Source organism: Capricornis sumatraensis, chromosome 8, assembly GCF_032405125.1.
Source record: "Capricornis sumatraensis isolate serow.1 chromosome 8, serow.2, whole genome shotgun sequence".
NCBI lineage: Eukaryota > Metazoa > Chordata > Mammalia > Artiodactyla > Bovidae > Capricornis > Capricornis sumatraensis.
The window spans coordinates 5,995,681-6,017,536 of NC_091076.1; the positions used below are offsets into that span (position 1 = coordinate 5,995,681).

General features: G+C 49.2%; 2 protein-coding genes across 3 annotated transcripts in view; one reads left to right on the forward strand and one right to left on the reverse strand.

The window, feature by feature from the left end:
- The window catches only part of KDM2A (lysine demethylase 2A), a 91,076-nt gene extending 89,311 nt beyond the window's left edge, over positions 1-1,765 (reverse strand). For both annotated transcript variants that reach the window (XM_068978922.1, XM_068978921.1), the window contains exons 1-2: positions 1,612-1,765; positions 257-380 (exon numbers count right to left, since the gene is read on the reverse strand). In XM_068978922.1, coding sequence (XP_068835023.1) covers positions 257-298 — 42 coding nt within the window. In that variant the 5' untranslated portion in view covers positions 299-380; positions 1,612-1,765. The remainder of the gene's footprint in view (positions 1-256; positions 381-1,611) is intronic.
- Positions 1,259-3,003, forward strand: LOC138082930 (nascent polypeptide-associated complex subunit alpha, muscle-specific form-like). Its single transcript, XM_068976425.1, has 3 exons — positions 1,259-1,429; positions 1,725-2,343; positions 2,504-3,003. Exons 1-3 carry the CDS (start codon positions 1,259-1,261, stop codon positions 3,001-3,003), a joined length of 1,290 nt encoding a protein of 429 aa, XP_068832526.1.
- Positions 3,004-21,856: the final 18,853 nt, after the last annotated feature.

The window sequence follows — 21,856 nt, forward strand, 5'->3', positions numbered from 1 at the left end:
TAATTCACAAAATCTTCTGATTTACAATCGTTTTGGCAGAAGTTAAAGGCTACCTATAAATTCATTTCCAAATAGGATGACTACTAGGGCTGTAACTACTTGGCCTAAAACCCACATGAGATATTATCTTCCCTCCTCCTCTAGGGCAGAGAAAAGCCACCTGAAAAGTTTTAATCACAGTATGTTCACAAATGGAAACAAAATAGTTATTCTGCTTCAAAATTGAAGGGAAAAAAAAAGGCAAGTAAATACTAACCAATCTCTGGCTGTAACGAATCCTTTCTTCTTCGGGTTCCATCTCTCACTCTTCTGTTGAAATTACAGAAAGAAACCACTCCAGGGCTGCCTTCCTCTTCCTCCTTAGGAACCAGATTGCAACACTGAAGAACAATGATAGGAGCAGAGATGAGAACTCATCCTCGAACTCAAGCTTTTTTTCCTTGGAATGAAGTATTTAGGATATGTGTAAGTTAAAAGTCTTCCTAAGAAACCGGGTTCCTCTTCATCAGTTTGGGAACTCTCAGCTTTGGGGCAAGTGGTTCCAAACCAAGATCAACAATCACATTACAACTGTCTGAGGCCTATAAGCAAAAGATGGTTTCAGTTCCTTAAAGTCGGGCTACACCACTTGTTTCTCCCCACAGGATTACCATAGGCAAGGCTCCCCTTCATGGCAACATTAGCAAAAAAAAAAAAAAAAAAAAGCCGCAGCGGGGGAGGGGGGAGCGGGGGCGGGTAGGACTTTTCTCTCCTAGAGCTGACCAGGTAAATCAGCCACTGAACTAATCCAGATCCTAACCAAAATAGTTCTCTTTCACCCGTAATTAGAAACTAAAGAAAAGGACAGACTAACTACATAAAGAGAACAAGAAATGAGGATTGAAATGAAGACTCCAAAACAATTTCCTATACACCTCTAGTAAAATCCGTATACAGTCGTCACCGTCCTTCCTAAACTCCCCGGATCTTTTCATTTCCAAACCAACCCTCCACCCCAACACAAGATGCGTACAACTCTGAAACAAATTCAAGAGAGTTGCAAATCAGAAACAAAAATTGATCAGCTCTTTCTGTTTAAAGTAATCAGATATTTTACTTAGACATATAAGTCAAATTCATCTTTTCCAAACATTAAAGACCGATTTGCGCGACGGTCGATTCCTAATACCAAGGTTTTTCTTTTTTCTTAAATAATTCTCAGGGATAATGGCTTCCACAGAGAATGCAGGTTTTTTTTTTTCTTTTTTGTAACTACATTATGGCCACGTTAAAAGCATCCTTTCAAAACTGCTACGAGACCCGAGGACCCGATGACACAGTTTGCAATAGCAGTTCGTGGCAGAGCCCTCCTGGAAGAAGCCGTCGCCCCAAGTCGGGAGGCAAACCGTGTTTGCACCCCCTGGACGAGGACAGCCCGGGCTTGGGAACAGTCAGGGCCAGAAAAGAAAAAAATGGCAAATCTCGCCGGGTTCCCCCCGGGAAAGGCGTTTCAATGGTTCGTTCACCCATCAGAAAAAGAAATAGAAACTTTACATTAAGTCTTTAGATAACACAACAAACCAAAACTTCCAAAGGGGGAGGGGGGTAAACGATAGGAGGGGGAAATCTCACCGGGGATTTTGCTCGTGAGTTCTTGTCCAAGTGAGAAGTGAAAGATTCCAAAAACTGAGGAAAAAATTAAATCCCAAACGTCGTCTTCGGTTTTTTTCCGTGGATCAATCCAGTATCCAGAGGGTCAAGAGCGACCCGGAAAAGAGAGGAAACAGTTGCTGAATCAAACCTCCTCTTCTGGCTTTGGAAACCGGGAGTCGGAGGCGTCACGAGAGGGGAGCGCGACCCCTCGGCGCCGAGCCCGGGGCGCCCCCGCCTCCCCCGGGCGGCGGTCAGCAGCCCGAGCGCAAGCCCCGGACCAGCCCCGGCTGCGGGGAGCGCCCTCTTCGCCGTGCCCTCGGCAAGCAGCCGCTCGGCCGCCTCCAGAGCCCGGGAGCGACGACCGATCAGCTGAGACCGGCCGACCCGAGGCTGCCCGCGCCGCCCCGGCCCCCCGGAACGCGGGCCCCGGCCCCGGGGGGCGGAGAGGGCGGGCGCGGCGCGGCGCGCCGGGCTGGGGGCCCCGGGTCCCCTCGCGTCTCCCCCTCAGCCCGAGCTCCGCGCTGCGGGACGAGCCCCCGGCTACTCCCCAGTCGCAGAGGAAGGATTCCGGGGGATGGGCCCCCTTGGCGTTGCCCCTCCTCCCGGAGCGCCCCCTGCCCAGGATAGACAGAGCGGCGACAGGCCCAGCCGCTGGGAAGGTGCTCTGGGAGCCGCAGCCGCCGCCGCCGCCGCCGCCGCCGCCGGGGAGGGGTGTTGTTTCCCTCACACAGGAGGAGCCGCTGAAGCAGCCGCCGCCATTTTGAACCCGTCAGACTCTCACATACACACAGCTCCTCCGCGGCGCACTGCGCAGGCGCCGCCTCCCCACCCCTCCTTCAGCTCGCCTCTTCAGCCCCCACCCCCCTTCAAGCCTCTCTTCGCTCCTTACCGCTCTCCGGGGTGCACGTGAACGCGCACGCGTCACTCCCCTCTAACGCGGACACTTTGCCGGCGCGCGCACGCGCGGATGCGTCGGCCTCGAATCGCCCGCGCCCCGCGACGCCGACGCGGCTCCCCGCCCCGCCTCGCGTCAGCCTGCCCGCCCTCCCGCCGGCCCACCGCCCCCGCTCCCCGTCGGCCTTCTTCCAGGGCTCTGGCTCGGCCCGCTGCTCGCGCCTGCGCGCAGGGCACGGATCCTCCTCCGCGCGCGCCCTGCCCCCCACACGCCCTCGCTCGAACACACACTTCGCCTCTGTGACCCCGCCCCTCACCGGCCAGCTGCGTTGGCAGCCCTCCCCCACCTCGCCTGGGAGGGTGGTGACCCCCGAACCCCCAGAAAGCACAACACCCCCCCAAACAGTGGAGAGAAGCGCCCCGGTCCCCTTCAGCCGCCCTCTGCCCCAGTCAGCCCGTTACAGTCACACAACCTGAGGGCCGGGCGGCCTGGGCGAGGGCAGCCGTTGCCCGCCTCAAAGCGGGGGTCTCCCAGGGTCAGGCCTCTGGGCCGGGTCGGCCAGACTGCCCAGGGCGAGGGGGCGCAGGGAAGGGGCGCCTTCCCGCCGGCTGCCCTCCCCTCGCGCGCTCGCCGCTGGGCCGAGGCCGGCCTGCCCGCCATCCCCGGGCAGGCCCTTGGCGCCCCCGCCGCGGGGCCCGTCCGCCCTCGGCTCGGGGGGCTGCTCGGTGCAGCAGCCCGGCCCCGCCTCACCCACTCCTCGCCGCTCCAAAGGGGCAGGAAACGGGAGTAGCATGTCTGTCCTGGGCTCGGCTCCCCTGGGGGGAGCTCCGGGCGCTTGACAAGGGCGTCCACAGGTACCAGGCTCGGGAATGGTCGCCGCGACGGCCCGGGGGCGTTGGCGGCCGGCGCGCCCACCGCGGGCCCGAGGCGCCCTGGGAGGTGGCCCTGGAAGCCCCCGCTCCTCGGCCACGCTCAGGTTTCCGCAGCGCCCGTGCCCCCGGCGGCCCGGGTGGGACGTGACCCCGCCCCCGGCGAGTCGGGGCGCCCCCCAAGGAGGGGTGCGCGAGCCGTCCTCGCCCCCCGGGCCGACCCCGCCGCCCCGGGCCGCGGCGGGCGCGGGAGGCCCGGCCGGGAAGATGTCGTCTCTCGGTGCGCGCAGCTTCACGCGAGGGTCAGCGACGGGGCAGCGGCCGCCTAGCCGTGCCAGCCCTGCCCACGAACGGGCTCCCGCGGCTCGACAGCTGCCCGACGGGCTTGCAGGCTGGGGACGTCGTCGGAGCCCGGCCGGAGGTATCTGAGCAACGCCATGCGAACAGCCCAACCGCGATCAGGGCATTTCCCCAGCCAATCTCGTGCTTTGGGGCCCGTTTAAATTATAAATCCCGTAAAGGACGGTGTCTTGGGCGTTACGCACCCGGGTCAGCTCTACTGGCTTTCACTACACCCTTGCTAAGAGGTGTCACACAAATCTTTTTTCCTCTTTGCCTTGGTTTCCTACCGTTTAAACTCTTGATTCCTGGAATCGGGATGGAGAGAGCAAGGCATGCTGTGAATCATACAACTGCCATAAACAATCTCAAACTCTTTTAGGAAAACGTTAGAGGAAGACAATAATTGAAATAATGGTTTAGAGTTCGGTTTGAACTCTAGGGTAAAGGCAGTATGTAAACTCAAGGTATTATAATTTATTAGCACATGAGGTTTTTCTATATGCAAACTTGGGGAGCTTTACAGATATTCTCCGCTTTGTCTCAGGACATCTTTGGAAATAAGCTAAAGTGCCCGGTAGCATTATACTTATTTCAAAGATAAGGCACTTGAAGTACAGAAAGGTTGAACAGCTTGCATGATTACTCATAGAGAGGAGTTCAGCTCTGCCACACCAGACCTCAGCACCTCACTAACAACGAAAGGTTTGTTAATATGGTATTGCCCTCTTGCATTCCAGTCACTGGGAGATGTTCTTTATTCTAATACCAGCTTTGTTCAGATGTCTTAGATTTCCAGAGTAAATGAAGGGCTTCACCCAAAATTATCAGGCCTAAAGCCTAAGTGTTTCCTACTATAGTAAAATATATTTAAAAGGCAGCAGTCTAACACTGGCACTACCAGATGGGATCCCATAGGTATCTGGATCTCTGCAGGTAGAGGAAAAGGCAGCAGCTTGCTTGTTTTGTCTTAAGGAGAGATTTTGCCATTGTCAGATTGAGTGTGAGGCCTCATTGCTATTTGCAAAATAAATGGCTTTATTTCCTTCCCACATAGCCCTATAAATTCATGAAATATTTACTTGGGGACAGAGAGAGAGAAGGAGGTCTGTAGCAGAAGCTCAACTTGGTCTTGCCCTTTGGCTTAAGATCCAGGACTCCTTAAAGAGATTAACCATCTCACCTTCAGATAACAGATGCCTCCTGCAGGTTTAACTAAGGTGCCTATGCTGGGAGGAAACCCACAACAGCTGTAAGAACAATAATAGTAACACTTACTTTGAACAGGACTTTGAGTAAAGGTTTGTCAGATTGCAGCCACCTCCTTTCCAGTTGAAAACCATTTGTTAACTAGTCTGCACTGGGGGACATGATGTTTAAGCAGATACCCACAATGGTTTCTCCACAGGCTGGCTCTGTTAATATTCCAAGGCAGATGTGCAGGGTGAGATAAGAGATAGGCAGATGGCTAGTGATTCCCCTTACAATCACAGTGGCTCTGGTTGGCACTGCTTTGCCCCAAAAGAGCCATTTTCAAGGAGAACAGAGCTTGGGGATTCCCCAAGAAGGCCACTAGAACTGTGAACAGCTAGCTATACATATTCAGCTGCAGGGAGAAGGCAAGAGTAGTAGATGGAGAGAAAGAAAGAAAAATTCCTTCTAGAAGCATTAAGAAGAGACTCTGACTGGAATAAACTGGTGTCTTGGTAAAATAGTAACAAATATCTGCTTTCTTAAGCAAAGCTGGTGGTTTAGCCACTAGTCACGTCCAACTTGTTACCCCATGGACTGTAGCCCACTGCGTTCCTTTGTCCGTGGGATTCTCCAGGCAAGAATATTGGAATGGTTTGCCATTTCCTTCATCCACGGCATCTTCCCAACCCAGGGATTGAACCTGGGTCTCCTGCACTGCAGGCAGACTCTTTACCAAGTGAGCTACCAGGTTATATTAAGCAAAGTTAAGACCCAACAAATACTGAGAACCAAAATCTGTATCACCTTCAAAAAGAGAACCCTGTAATCTGATCAACTAAGTTAAGCTATTTCCAATGTCATTGTACTCCCTAAATATTAAGGAGGAAGTAGGGATGTCCTAAACAGTGTAGATCTAAACCAAAATAGAAAAATTGGTCTTGAAGATTTCCTAAGAGCTACCATGCATGTGTTCTCAGTCATGTCCATGGACTGTAGCCCACTAGGCGCCTCTGTCCGTGGGGTTCTCCAGGCAAGAATACTGGAGTGGGTTGCTATTTTCTCCTCCAGGGGATCTTCCTGACCCAGGGATCAAACTCAAGTCTCCTGCATTGACAGGCAGAAGCTTTATCGCTGAGCCACCTGATAAGCCTACAGGAGGCAGTGTGAAAGTGAAGTCACTCAGTCGTGCCCGACTCTTTGCAGCCCCATGGACAGTAGCCTGCACCAAGCTTCTCTGCCCATGGGATTTTCAAGGCAAGAGTACTGGAGTGGGTTGCCATTTCCTTCTCCAGGGAATCTTCCCAACCCAGGGATCGAACCCAGGTCTCTCACATTGTAGACAGACGCTTTACCCTCTGAGCCACCAGGGAAGTAAGTGATTTAAAAGCTTTGGCATCAGAGACTGAAGGTCTGCTCTTCGGGCTACCGGGTACTTGGTCCTAATGAACACCTCAAAACCTGGGTTTTTGTTCTATACAGTGGGGAAAATACCTAACACTCAGGGTGAAATGAGTAGTGTCTTAAAGCCCAATGTCTGGCACATAATAGCCACATATTACGAGCATTTACTATGTTTCTGACCTCCAGTTTTAAGGAGAGATGGCGTCAGTGTTAAAGCAGATTTACGTATCATGTAAGGAGTGACTTATTCATAGCTTTTCCTCTTTCCTTTCTTGGATCCTAGTCTCTCCTCTTCACCCCCTGACTCTGATCTCTATTTTTCTATCATCCCTGACTCTGCCTCTCCCTGATCATCACTCAAGCATCCTAAAGTCTCTTTCTTTTGATCTTTCTCTCCATCATTCTTCCACTAATCACCTGCTGTGCTCATTCCTCTCTCCAGGCATGCCCATGTCATCCACTCTCTCATCATTAAAGTAGACCTTGCTTGCCCATTTCCCTCTGCTCATTTGTGGTGCGCCCTAATCATGTGTGCTCTCTGGTTTTGTAACAATCACTTCCTGAACATCTTCCTCCACCCTCTCTACTGGACTGTAAGTTCCTTGAAGGCAGGGGCCAGGCCCCATCTGTATCCCTCAAAAGACCTTCCAAAGTTAGTATCAGGTACTTACTGTGTCAGCCTTCAGTTCAGTTTAGTTCAGATCAGTCACTCAGTCATGTCTGACTCTTTGCAACCCATGGACTGCAGCACGCCAGGCCTTCTTGTCCATCACCAACTCCCGGAGTTTACTCAGATTGATGTCCATTGAGTTGGTGATGCCATCCAGCCATCTCATCCTCTGTCATCCCCTTCTCCTCTCACCTTCAATCTTTCCCAGCTTCAGGATCTTTTCCAATGAGTCAGCTTTTCACATCAGGTGGCCAAAGTATTGGAGTTTCAGTTTCAACATCAGTCCTTCCAATAAACAGTCAGGACTGATTTCCTTTAGGATAGACTGGTTGGATCTCCTTGCAGTTCAAGGGACTCTCAAGAGTCTTCTCCAACACCACAGTTCAAAAGCATCAGTTCTTCAGTGCTCAGCTTTCTTTATAGTCCAACTCTACTTAGGAAGGATAAAAATTAGGTGTTAGGTGATTATGGATCTTAAGGGATAGAAAGTTTTCTTTTCAGTCTGAAAGTAAAATCTTAATTGATCAAAAAAAGAAAGGAAGACAGAAATGCCCTGCAAATTTTTGTATCATTGAACATTGATAACGTGAGATTCTTTTAAGTTTCATGGAACATGGTTGACCTTTTCCTTGGGACTATGGGACCAAAACCCTCCCTGGCCCAGTCTCTCCTTGCTGCCACTTTCCCCAGGCATTTGTCCTGCCTTTGTGCAGACCCACCTCTCTTGAATGGTGGGGTTGACTTCGGCTGTGGGACAGCTGCAGCAGCATCTGGGATCCACCTGCTCTTTTAGCAGTCTTAGCTTTGCCTGGGAGCCAGGCCATCCTCACTTCCACATCTGAAAGGGAGAGACTTCCTGCTCTTCCTGAGAGTGGGGCTGAAAGAGGCTGAGCCCTATGTCTCATGACACCTATGTTTAGTAGGGGGAAGTTTGTGTCACCCTAGGGTTCCAGGGTCTGTTTGCAACCCTGTGCTTGTTGGCTGGCTCAGCTGGTGATGGCTGATAGCTGTGGGGTGCCCCAGCCACATCCCCAAAGGGCTAGTTGCCTAAAGACTTGGGCCTGTTCCTGGATCCTCCCAGAAGGTCTAATCTTTGCACATCTTCAAGGCATTCACTGCCTTTTGTCAACTTCAGAGTCTGGTACTCTTTCAGCTGTGTTGTAGGGGGCCTTACCAGCTGTGTGTTATTAGTCCGTCCAGTCCCTTAGCCTATGAGAAACTTCTTTCTTTTGTAAAACAGAGATCATGACTCCCTCCTCTGTTTCCTCCTAGGATTATTGTGGAGTCAAATGGACTAATCAACAACCTCCTATGGAAGCTGGAAGACAATGTATTTAGAAAGGATTGCTGGTTCTCATTTTTTCTCATTTTATTTATTTTCCTATAAGAAAGATTTGTTACCAAGTACCTTTGCTTAACACTAAATTAAGTGCTTGGATGGAAAAAGGAGATTTGAAAAGTTAGAAAGCATGGATTTTGCTCTTGAAGACTTTGCACCATGGAAGAGATGCCAGGAAGATGTGACATACTAAGATAACGGTGGTCATGACAGTGAATTGCTGGAAAATACTGTAGGCAAGAAGAACTGGATATAGAATTCCACTTGGCTGTGGGCCCCATGGGACAGGAAGTTTTGCTGATACCATGCTGGGAGCCTAGAACAGTGCCCGGCGGAGTTGGCCCTCACTCAGTCATTGGTGTTTATTGAACCAATGAAGATCAGTGGTGCTTTGAGGGACAAAGAAGCATGAAGGCTGGAGGGCTTTGAACGCTTGCAAAGTTTGATTTTGACAGAGTAAGAAAGGCATATATGTTCTGCAGCAAAGGTTTGATATACTAGCGATTATTCCAGGTAAACTATTCCCGAAGCTGTCACTTCAGCTAAAGTAGAGGTGATAGAAACTAAAGTCCTTACTACTGCAAACCACACCGTGAGGCAAGTTTGCAAATTTTAGGCCAAGTACATCATTCTATTGTAGCTTCTCTTGTGATCTAGTCTTTCTGCTCCACTTATCTCTGCCGTCTGCAGTTTCTGGGTGTCATCCGTAGAGTCCATATCAGAGCACAGCTGTTGATATGACATTATAAAGTTAATATCACCAGCCAACTTTTTTTCAAAATGCCTCTTTAATTATACTAATGTTCATTATCTTTGGCGTGTTTAGTTTTAAAATGACAGTCTCCTTTTTTTCCCCAAATGCTTGCTAAATATTTAAACTGTGAAATGTATTCAGTCTTCTTTTTGTTCCTGGCTAAATCTGTTTTTGCACCCTCTGGGGGACTGCAAAAAAATATTGACTGCAGTTAAGGTGAGATTTCCACATCATGTTTTTTTTTGCAAATATACTTGATTTGCCACAGCTTGCAGTTCATGTTTTGATTTGGTCATAATTACTAGGTCTGCTTCTATTGTTGATCTAATTATCTTCTTATTGGTAAATTACGTTTCCTTAGTTAATTTTCAATTCTTCTATAATTTTATTGGTATAAGGAATGTGAGAGATATAAGAGCTATACCTTAGTCCTTTATTATTGAAACTGCTTACAAGATGTACACATCTATTGGGAATTCCTTGGTCGTCCCCTGGTTAGTACTCTGAGTTTCCACTGCAGGGATGTGGGTTCAGTCCCTTCTGGGGGAACTAAGATCCCACATACTGAGAGATACAGCCAAAAAAACAGATTGACACGTTGATGTTTTTAATGCACATTTTATACCGGTGAAGGCTAATGTTTTGTATACATGTTAATATTTTTATGATGTATTTTAAAATTTTCTATTTCATTTCAGTATTTAGTGCTTATTTACTATTTCCTGTATTTTGTGCATTACAGTTGACAAAATCAGAAAAGTGGGCAAATTGAATTCTCAGTTCTGGATTGCTGGAAGATAAATATAGACTTGGCAGAAGCTTGCTTATTCTGAATTCACATTATTCCTCTTGAAGGGACCATATTCATTTCTATATGCATTTAAGTTGCTCCTTAATACACAGGCCTGTAATTCTGAAAGCTATTGATAGTAAAACAATATACTACTAATTTCCGGTGCTTTCTCTTCATTCTCTGGTGTATTTCTGATTAAGTCTGCAAATGTCTGTCTCACACTTGACTGGATCTCTATATAACCATTATCCTCATCAACCACAAAAGGCATGCCAATTTCTGACTGTTGGCTGGGTCTTCAAGATTTAAAGTATAAGACTTGGACCCTGCCCTCAAGGAGCTTACTATTTAGAGAAGAAAGGAAATGACCATTTTGAAAATGCCAACCTTCATAGACAAGCATCAGCATGGCAGAGTTTAGGAAGGGAGAAGTAAAGAGGATTCCCACAGAGCCCCAGGGGAGGTGGGAGTACCCCGCTCTCTCTTCATGCTGCGTTTCTCAGTGTAGCATTAACTTTTTCTGTACAGTGCCTACTAGGTCCTCCTCTATTTAAAGGGGATATTAGTGTGAATTACAGAATCTTAGAGTTGGTTGGCATGGAGCTCGAAGTCATTTACCCCGACCTGCTCAGTTAAAACCTGGCAGTCTGAGTCCCAGAGATGTTAAGCAGTTTGGCTGAGGTCATGCAACTAGTTTAGTAATGAAATTGGAACCATAAACCATGTCTTCTCATAGCTGCTTTTCCTGCTTCTCCTCAAACTGATGACATTTTTCACCATCAGATCAAATGTTTGCTCGTTCATTCCCTCCTCCAAGAGAGCACCTGCCTGTTTGAGACAGTGTGCTTGGCGCAGAGGTTGCAAGGAGAGTGCGAATGAGATCTCATTGGGGTGGGGCAGGTGACTGTATAAATTAGCCTCCAAACTGAGACCCTTTGAAACAACGAGAGTGCGAATGAGATCTCATTGGGGTGGGGCAGGTGACTGTATAAATTAGCCTCCAAACTGAGACCCTTTGAAACAATGAAAGGGTCTAATAATAACTATATGCACATCAAGTGTAAACCAAGACGAGTGTTGCGATGGACACCATGTCTACTCAGGAGGGATAGGAGGTCTGTATGGGAAACTGGAGGGCATCCCCAGTGGCTCAGTGGGAAAGAATCTGCAATGCAGGTGACACAGATTTGATCCCTGGGTCAGGAAGATCCCCTGGGGAAGGAAATGGCAGCCAACTCCAGTATTCTTGCCTGGGAAATCCCATAAACAGAGGAGCCTGATGGTCTATGGTCCATGGGGGGGTCACAAAAAGAGTTGGACAGGACTTAGCAACTATACAACAGCTAGGACAGGATACTGTGAGGGCACAAAGGTGGGAGGGGCCAACTCTGCTGTGGGGGAGGGGTGTCCAGGCAGGGAAGTTGTCATGGAGGAGGTGATGCTTAAAGTTACTGAGGTTTTGAGGTTCACCAAGAATATGGTGGAGGAAGTGTGCTTCCCATACCTGGCATGCTCTAGACATGCAGGACAGCTGGCAAGGACTGAGCCTACAGAGGTACCCCTAGCCTAGAGGACCTCTCCCACCAGATTCAGCAAGTGGGTGGGGATCTGGCCTTTGTAAGGGAATGGGTGATTGGTTATCCATGTAGAAAATACCACGTATTTACTAGGCAGCAGGCACTGCTGTAGGCACTGGGAACGCCGTGGACAAGACAAGAATTCCTCCTCAGGGTCATTGATATAGGATCTGATTTCGTATTTAACATAGTAGATGCTTATAAACAAGTTTGTGAAATAAACTGAGCTTGCTGTTTGTTGGGAGCCCCATAGCAAATGTATTAAAGTTTATAAAGAAAATAGGAAAGCTTCTGTGAGAAGGTGACATTGGAGTTGAGACTGTATGACAAAAAAGGAACATTCCAGGGAGAGACAACAACTTGACCAGAGCCCTCAGTGGGAATGGGCATCGGTATGTTCAAAAAAGCAGGCCAGAGTGGCTGAGGTGGCGAGGCCAGTCATACAAAGCTGAGAGTGCCCTCCCAAGGCAAGGGCAACCCACGGTGGTCATGGAAGCAGGGGAATGACAAGGTGAAATTTAGGTTTCAGAAAGAACTCTGAAGTGGGAAATCCGGGTGGGTCAAGTGATGGGGTCAAGGCTGAGAGGCTCTGTAAGGACTGTGGTGGAGAGCAATCTGCATCCAATTTGGAGATCCAAGAATCAGCAGCACCAGGTTAATCCCATGAAAGGAACAAGATGGCCCATGGAAAGTGTAGAAGGAGTCTGGAACTCCAGGAACAGCTCCATCCGGGAGGACCATGCCTGGCCCGTTGTGGGCATTCAGTTACTGCTCAAAGAATGAATGAGTATAGTTCGAAGCACTCAGGGGAAGAGGAGCCCGTGGAAACAGCTGAGAAGGAAAGACCAGAGAGGTAGGACAGAGAGGATGAAAGCAGCGTGGAGGAGAGCTTCAGCTGGAGGGAGGAGTTGAAGGGTGAAATGAGACGGGAGGACCAGCCCTGGATGAGGAGCCACTGTGATGTCACTGGCAACCTTTGCCAGCAGTGGCAGCGCAGCCGGGGGCGGCGGAGTCACAACGCAACTAGCCAAGAATGACTGGGAAGTAAGAAAAGAGGGGGCGCCTACACCCTTCTTTCAAAAAACAGGCTGTGAAGAGAAGAGAAGGAAAGAAACTTGCTTGTGTGTAGCATACAAGAAGATGCCAGGAGAGAGAAAGGGCTTGAAAATGGAACCTGGAAATAGGGATAAGGGATGGAGCAGAAGGTACTCAGTGGAGGACAGTCAGGGTGGCCTACTGGCCCCGAGATGAGTGCCAGCTGAGAGAAGATACGCCTTCCTCTGACCCCGGAGAGAGGTCGTCAGGGAGATCATTGGCGGGTATGGCAGCAAGAGGCAGGATGAGTTTACGCTTGAAAACTGGGGTGAAGAAGGCAGTTGCTGTCGGCTTTGAATTCAACCCCTTCCTGCCTAACAGAAGCCACGCCTTAGTGTTCTTCGCTTCCCTGGAAGGAGAAGCAGTGCCAGTGATAGAGGGAAGCGCACTTCCTGTGACCACAAGTCAAGACAGAGGTCAGTGAGGACCCAGGCAGGTGCCCTGCACAAAAATGGAGAGCCTCGAATCTGGAGCAGGGCACGATGCCCCAGCTGACAGATGAACAGAGCCTCTGCCGGCACCACCTGGCCAGCAGCTTCCCTGTCAGAGCTTCCCCTGGACCCCGCTGTGAGGGTGAGGTCTCCTACCTAATCCTCCTCTCCAGTCAGGCTTTGCTATCCCCCTCCTGCACCCTGCTCTGCCCCCAAACCTGGGCACCAGGCCTCCCCTGCGCCCCCTGGGAATTCCCACAGCACCCACCCACCTGAACGGGCATAATTTTACCGCATGCCCTCTTGGCGCTAAAAGTCTCCAGTGTGTCTGATTCTTCCCTCCAGGGGAGGAAGCCCCCTGAAGGCTGCGTGTACTCGTTTCCTCCACTGCGTCTGGAATCAGGCCTGGAAAATAGCCATTTTTGATACATGTATACTGAGTATGGCTGAGTCCTTTCACTGTTTAGCTGATGTTATCACACCATTGCTCATCGGCTATACCCCAGTACAAAATAAATAGTTAAAAAAAATGAAGGTGAAAAAATAAACAAAGCCATTTTCTCACTCACTCGATGTTAGTGAAGACAGTGTGAGAGCAGGAGCCTGGTAGATGAGGATTGCCAGGGAAGAGGTGGAATTGGCAAGAGTAACCATCAGCTATCAAAAGGAACTCAAATGGGATGACCTGACGGGAGGTGGGGGATGCTGAGTTCCTTTAGAAGGACCCAGCCAAGCGGGTGGGGTTGGAAGAGGACGAGGAAGCAAGAGGGCCTGAGAAGGAGCTGGTGGCAAGTTTAGCTCTGGGTGGGAATGGGTTAGTCACTGATAGGCACAAAAGATTTAGAGAGAACTTTATCCTGTGCTCCAGGCAAGAGCTGGGAAAAGCAGCTTTGGCAACAGCACCAGGCAGGCAGCAGGCCATTCATTGCTGGAGGCTGGATTCCTGCAGCAAAACTCACATAGTCAGTGCTTTGCCCTGTGAGCAGGAGAGAAGGAACAAGGAGAACCTGGGGAAGGGATTTCCCACTGGACAGTGGCTAGGACTCCACACTCCTGAGGCAGGGGTCTCGGGTTTGATCCCTGGTCAGGGAACCAGATCTAAGAGTTTGCATGCCACAACTAAAGATCCTGATGGCTGCAACTAAGACTTGGCACAACCAAATAAAATTTGAAAAAATCAAAGCTGGTGAACATTGCATTTCCTAGTGGTCCCCCTCCAACCCTATTCAAAGAGATTGTTCCTAAAGGTACCCCAGGCTCTCTATCTTGGAGACCCCTTGTTTGTGGTCTTCCCTCTGTGGAAACAGAAGGGGCCAGGCCCTCGGCCCCTCACCTCGTGCAGCTAGGGGTGGCTTGTGTCGTAGGTTTGACCCAGCAGACCCTCTCTTGCACGATGTGGACACCCAAGCAGCAGACTTCAGGATGTGGGGGAAAGCGGAGATCATTCCTACTAAGTCACTGGCAGTGGGGCCACAGAGCTCCAAAGCTTCCTACCAACCCAAACCTGGTCCCTCAGGCCCCAGTCCCTTCTGGGAGCCATGGCTACCACCACCTCCAGCTGTACCCTTGCACAGGCTCACAGCTGTTAAATTCCTCTCTGCTTTGGTTAGCTGGAGTCAATCTCTGTGGTTTGCAACCAGGAACTCTGACAAGCTGAGGGTTTCATCCTGTTAATTAAAGACTGAGAACACTGTCAGGCTCCCATGCAGATGCAAAATCCGTGGAAGAAGTTGGAAGGACTGCACTGTGGTTCGTAGTGCCAGGTGGTGTACTGAGCACTGGGTGTGGAAAGGCAAGCACAGTCGGCCCTGGGCTTCACGTAAGCAACTGTGTCTATCTGAGTTTGAGTTCATGCTAAGTTGATTGATTCATATCCGACTCTTTGTGACCCTATGGACTATAGCTCGCCAGGCTCCTCTGTCCATGGGATTTTACAGGCAAGAATATGGAGTGGGTTGCCATTCCCTTCTCCAGGGGATCTTCCTGACCCAGGTATCGAACTCACGTCTCTAACGTCTCCTGCATTGGCAGGAGGGCTTTTTACCACTAGCACCACCTGGGTTTGAGTTCACCTGGAAGCACACCCTGAGACAAAGTTTCAAGTATAAGTTTATTTGGGAAGTGCTCCTGGGGAGCCCAGACACGGGGGGAGGAGTATGAACAGACAAGGAAGGGAAGAAGGCCCTTAATAGAGGGCCTGTCATCAAAACCACCACACAGGGGATGTCTCTGGTGGCCCAGTGGTTAAGAATCTGCCTGCCAACGTAGGAGACATGGGTTCAATCCCTGGTCTGGGAAGACTCCATATGCTGTGGGGCTACTGGCTGTGTGGCGCTAGAGCGACTGAGGAGATACCCCACGTCCGAGGGCAAAGGAGAAGCCCCAGCAAGATGGTAGGAGGGGCGAAATCACGTTTAGAATCAAACCCCATACCTGGCAGAGATGCTCAGAGGGCTCAAACAAACCTTGTGTGCACCAGGACCCAGAGTCCCCACAGAGACTGAGGTGGAACTCTGTTTGAGTGTCTCTGGTGGAGGGTAGGGGTCAGCAGTGAACTGCTCCAGAGGCAGGGGCTCTGGGTGCAGCAGACTTGGGTATGGCATAAGCCCTTTTGGAGGAGGTCGCCATTAACCCCACCCTGCTTAACCACCATTAAGCCTTTGCCCTGCTTCATTCTGTACTCCAAGGCCAAATTTGCGTGTTACTGCAGGTCTTTCTTGACTTCCTGCTTTTGCATTCCAGTCCCCTATAATGAAAAGGACATCTTTTTTGGGTGTGAGTTCTAAAAGGTCTTGTAGGTCTTCACAGAACCGTTCAACTTGAGCTTCTTCAGCGTTACTGGTTGGGGCATAGACTTGGATTACTGTGATATTGAATGGCTTGCCTTGGAAATGAACAGAGATCATTCTGTCGTTTTTGAGATTGCATCCAAGTACTGCATTTTGGACTCTTTTGTTGACCATGAAGGCTACTGCATTTCTTCTAAGGGATTCCTGCCCACAGCAGTAGATAAAATGGTCATCTGAGTTAAATTCACCCACTCCAGTCCATTTTAGTTCACTGATTCCTAGAATGTTGACATTCACTTTTGCCATTTCCTGTTTGACCACTTCCAATTTGCGTTGATTCATGGATCTAACATTCCAGGTTCCTATGCAATATTGCTCTTTACAGCATTGGACGTTGGTTCTGTCACCAGTCATATCTACCACTGGGTATTGTTTTTGCTTTGGCTCCATCCCTTCATTCTTTCTGGAGTTATTTCTCCACTGATCTCTTGTAGCATATTGGGCACCTACTGATCCGGGGAGTTCCCCTTTCAGTATCCTATCATTTTGCCTTTTCATACTGTTCATGGGGTTCTCAAGGCAAGAATGATGAGGTGGTTGGCCATTCCCTTCTCCAGTGGACCACATTCTGTCAGACCTCTCCACCATGACCCATCCGTCTTGGGTGGCCCCACAGGGCATGGCTTAGTTTCACTGAGTTAGACAAGGCTGTGGTCTGTGTGATTAGACTGACTAGTTTTCTGTGATTACGGTTTGTGCGTCTGCCCCTGATGCCTCTCACAATACCTACCGTCTTACTTGGGTTTCTCTTACCCTGGACATGGGGTATCTCTTCACGGCTGCTCCAGCAAAGCACAGCCACTGCTCCTTACTTTGGATGAGGGGTATCTCCTCACAGCTGCCCCCCCTTGACCTTGAACATGGAGTAGCTCCTCTTGGCCCTCCTGCGCCCGAGCAGCAAGGTTACTTCAATTGCCCTGGCCTTTGCTCAAGCCATTTCCCATCTTAAGTCAACCACTGTCATCTCTGCCCATTTCTAGACTGGGTCAGAGGCTCCTCTTTCAAGGTGTCTTTCCCCCTGGGCAGGCTGGGACATCGGGTCAAGGGCAGAATCAAGAAATAGCCTGTTGGAGGGCACAAACAGAATCTTGTGTGCACCAGTACCCAGAAGAAAGGAGCAGTGATCCCACAAGAGACTGACCCAGACTTTCCCATGAGTGTCCGGGAGTCTCCAGCGGAGGCCTGGGTCAGTGGTGGCCCGCTGCAGGGTCGGGGGCACTGAGTGCAGCAGTGCATCATGGGACCTTTTGAGGGAGGTCGCCATTATCTTCATTACCTCCACCATAGTTTGAAGTGAAGTTGCTCAGTCATGTCTGACTCTTTGCGACCCCATGGATGGTAGCCTACCAGGCTCTTCCCTCCATGGGATTCTCCAGGCAAGAGTACTGGAGTGGGTTGCCATTTCCTTCTCCAGGGGGTCTTCCCAATCCAGGGATCGAACCTGGGTCTCCTTCATTCCAGGCAGATGCTTTAACCTCTGAGCCACCAGGGAAGACCTCCACCATAGTTTGGCCCCAGGTAAATAACAGGGAGGGAACACAGCCCCACCCATCAACAGAAAATTGGATTAAAGCTTTATTGAGCATGGCCCCATCCATCAGACCCAGTTTCCCCCTCAGTCAGTCTCTTCCATCAGGAAGCTTCCATAAGCCTCTTATCCTTCTCCATAGAGGGCAGACAGACTGAAAACTACAATCACAGAAAACTAACCATTCTGATCACATGGACCACAGACTTGTCTAACTCAGTGAAACTATGAGCCATGCCATAGAGGGCCACCTAAGATGGATGGGTCACGGTGGAGGGTTCTGACAAAATATGATCCACTGGAGAAGGGAATGGCCAACCACTTCAGTATTCTTGCTTTGAGAACCCCATGAACAGTATGAAAAGGCAAAATGGTAGGATATTGAAAGGGGAACTCCCCGGATCAGTAGGTGCCCAATATGCTACTAGAGATCAGTGGAGAAATAACTCCAGAAAGACCGAAGAGATGGAGCCAAAGCAAAACCAATCCCCAGTTGTAGATGAATCTGGTGATGAAAGTAAAGTCTGATGCTGTAAAGAGCAATATTGCATAGGAACCTAGAATGTTGTTAGATCCATGAATCAAGGTAAATTGGAAGTGGTCTAACAGGAGATGGCAAGAGTGAACATCGACATTTTAGTAATCAACAAACTAAAATGGAGTGGAATGGAAGAATTTAACTCAGATGACCATTATATCTACTACTGCGGGCAGGAATCCCTTAGAAGAAATGGAGTAGCCATCATAGTCAACAAAAGAGTCTGAAATGCAGTACTTGGATGCAGTCTCAAAAATGACAGAATGATCTCTGTTCATTTTCAAGGCAAACCATTCAATATTACAGTAATCCAAGTCTATGCCCTGACCAGTAATGCTGAAGAAGCTGAAGTTGAACGAGTCTATGAAGACCTACAAAACCTTCTAGAACTAACACCCAGAAAAAAATGTCCTTTTCATTATAGAGGACTGGAATGCAAAAGTAGGAAGTCAAGAAATACCTGGAGTGATAGGCAAATTTGGCCTTGGAGTACAGAATGAAGCAGGCCAAAGGCTAATAGAGTTTTGCCAAGAGAACGCACTGGTCATAGCAAACACCCTCTTCCAACAACACAAGACAAGACTCTACACATGGACATCACCAGATGGTCAATACCAAAACAGATTGATTATATTCTTTGCACCCAAAGATGGAGAAGCAAGCTCTATATAGTCAGCAAAAACAAGACTGGGAGATGACTGTGGCTCAGATCATGAACTCAATGCCAAATTCAGATTTAAATTGAAGGAAGTAGGGAAAACCACTAGACCATTCAGGTACGACCTTAGTGAAATCCCTTACGATTATACAGTGGAAGTGAGAAATAGATTCAAGGAATTAGATCTGATAGACAGAGTGCCTGAGGAACTATGGATGGAGATTCCTGGCATTGTACAGGAGGCAGGGATCAAGACCATCCCCAAGAAAAAGAAATGCAAAAAGGTAAAATGGTTGTCTGAGGAGGTCTTACAAATAGCTATGAAAACAAGAGAAGTGAAAGGCAAAGGAGAAAAGGAAAGATATACCCATTTGAATGCAGATTTCCAAAGAATAGCAAGGAGAGATAAGAAAGGCTTCCTCAGTGATTAATGCAAAGAAATAGAGGAAAGCAATAGAATGGAAAAGACTAGAGATCTCTTCAAGAAAATTAGAGATACCTAGGGAACATTTCTGGAGAAGGCAATGGCACCCCACTCCAGTACTCTTGCCTGGAAAACCCCATGGATGGAGGAGCCTGGTGGGCTGCAGTCCATGGGGTCGCTGGGAGTCGGACACGACTGAGCGACTTCATTTTCACTTTTCACTTTCATGCATTGGAGAAGGAAATGGAAACCCACTCCAGTGTTCTTGCCTGGAGAATCCCAGGGACGAGGGAGCCTGTTGGGCTGCCGTCTATGGGGTCACACAGAGTCGGACACGACTGAAGCAACTTAGCAGTAGCAGTAGCAGGGAACATTTCATGCAAAGATGGGCAAAATAAAGGAGAGAAATGGCATGGACCTAACAGAAGCAGAAGATATTAAGAAGAAGTGGCAAGAATACACAGAAGAACAATGCAAAAAAGATCTTCATGACCCAGATAATCACAATGGTATGATCACCTAGAGGCAGACATCCTGGAATGTGAAGTCAAGTGGGGCCTTAGGAAGCATCACTAGGAACAAAGCTAGTGGAGGTGATAGAATTCCAGCTGAGCTATTTCAAATCCTGAAAGATGATACTGTGAAAGGGTTGCACTCTGTATGCCAGCAAATTTGGAAAACTCAGCAGCAGCCTCAAGACTGGAAAAGGTCAGTTTTCATTCCAATCCCAAAGAAAGGCAATGCCAAAGACTGCTCAAACTACTGCACAATTACACTCATCTCACACACTAGCAAAGTAATTCTCAAAATTCTCCAAGCCAGACTTCAACAGTACATGAACTGTGAACTTCCAGATGTTCAAGCTGGTTTTAGAAAAGGCAGAGGAACCAGAGATCAAATTGCCAACATCTGTTGGATCATCAAAAAAGCAAGAGAGTTCCAGAAAAACATCTACTTCTGCTTTATTGACTATGCCAAAGTCTTTGATTGTGTGGATCACAACAAACTGGAAAATTCTGAAAGAGATGGGAATACCAGACCACCTGACCTGCCTCTTGAGAAATCTGTATGCAACAGACTAGAACTGGACATGGAACAACAGACTGGTTCCTAATCGGGAAAGGAGTATGTCAAGGCTATGTATTGTCACCCTGCTTATTTAGCTTATATGCAGAGTACATCATGAGAAACGCTGAGCTGGAGGAAGCACAAGCTGGAATCAAGTTTGCTGGGAGAAATATCAAAACCTCAAATATACAGATGACACCACCCTTATGGCAGAAAGTGAAGAACTAAAGAGTCTCTTGATGAAAGTGAAAGAGGAGAGTGAAAAAACTGGCTTAAAACTCAACATCCAGAAAACTAAGATCATGGCATCCGGTCCCATCACTTCATGGGAAATAGATGGGGAGACAGTAGAAACAGTGTCAGATTTTATTTTTCTGGGCTCCAAAATCACTGCAGATGGTGACTGCAGCCATGAAATTAAAAGATGCTTACTCCTTGGAAGAAAAGTTATGATCAACCTAGACAGCATATTAAAAAGCAGAGGCATTGCTTTGTCAACAAAGGTCTGTTTAGTCAAAGCTATGGTTTTTCTAGTGGTCATGTATGGATGTGAGAATTGGACTATAAAGAAAGCTGAGCACTGAAGAATAGATACTTTTGAACTGTGGTGTTGGAGAAGACTCTTGAGAGTCCCTTGGACTGCAAGGACATCCAACTAGTCCATCCTAAAGAAAATCAGTCCTGAATATTCATTGGAAGGACTGATGCTGAAGCTGAAACTCCAATACTTTGGCCACCAGATGTGTAGAGTTGACTCATTTGAAAAGACCCTGATGCTGGGAAAGATTGAAGGTGGGAGGAGAAGGGGACGACAGAGGATGAGATGGTTAGATGGCATCACCGACACAATGGACATGAGTCTGTGTAAACTCCAGGAGTTGGTGATGGACAGGGAGGCCTGGCGTGCTGCAGTCCATGGGGTCGCACAGTCGGACACGACTGAGTGACTGAATGGAGCTGTGGGGCTACTGAGGTGGCATGCCCTAGAGCCTGTGCTCTGCAACAAGAGAAGGCATGGCAATGAGAAGCCCGCACATCGCAGCGAAGAGTAGCTCCCACTGTTGCAACTGGAGAAAACAGGTGTGCAGCCAGAGGCCCAGTGCAGCCACAGAGAAATTAAAAAACAACAGCAACAAAAAAGCTACCGCAGAGGGCCACTGAGCTCAGCCTGGCTGCGGCCTGTGGGAGACGGTAGCCCAGGCCTCACAGTGTCATTTATCCACCGGCTGCCCCCTGTCATTGGCTGAGGGCTGCCTCTAGGGGCGGTGGGCCCCCTGGCACTTTCACTGCCCTCTCGTGTGCAGTTCGCAGCCTGGGCAGCCCCCAGGGCAGAGGTACAGAATGGGGACTGCCCAGGGGCTGTGGGCGGGTGCCCGGTCTAGGGCTGCGGAATGCAGTGGAGAGAAAGTTCTAGGTGAGAGAAAACTAGGACAGGAGGCACCTGAGGAGAGCTGTCAATTCCCAAAAGAAAGTGTCATCAGACTCGAACAATGTCCTTCACTAAGGCTTTCTATGCACGAGGGGCTGCAGGGATCTGCAGGTGTGTCAAGGCACGTCCTCTGGAGAGAAAACCCGCACCAGGGTCCCACCCCAAGAGGAGCCTGGCTGGAGGCACCCGCTGGGCTCTGATGGAGAGTGAGTGGAGGCCCGAGGGCAGTAGCATATCACCAGACCCCCTGTTCCCAGAGGGCCCCCCCAACCCCGGTGCCTGCAGCTGGGTCCCCACCAGCTGCTAGAGATGCTCTCTAAACCATTCACCTGTACTGAGGGCCCAGCCCTGTTCCAGTCTTCACGCTGATCCT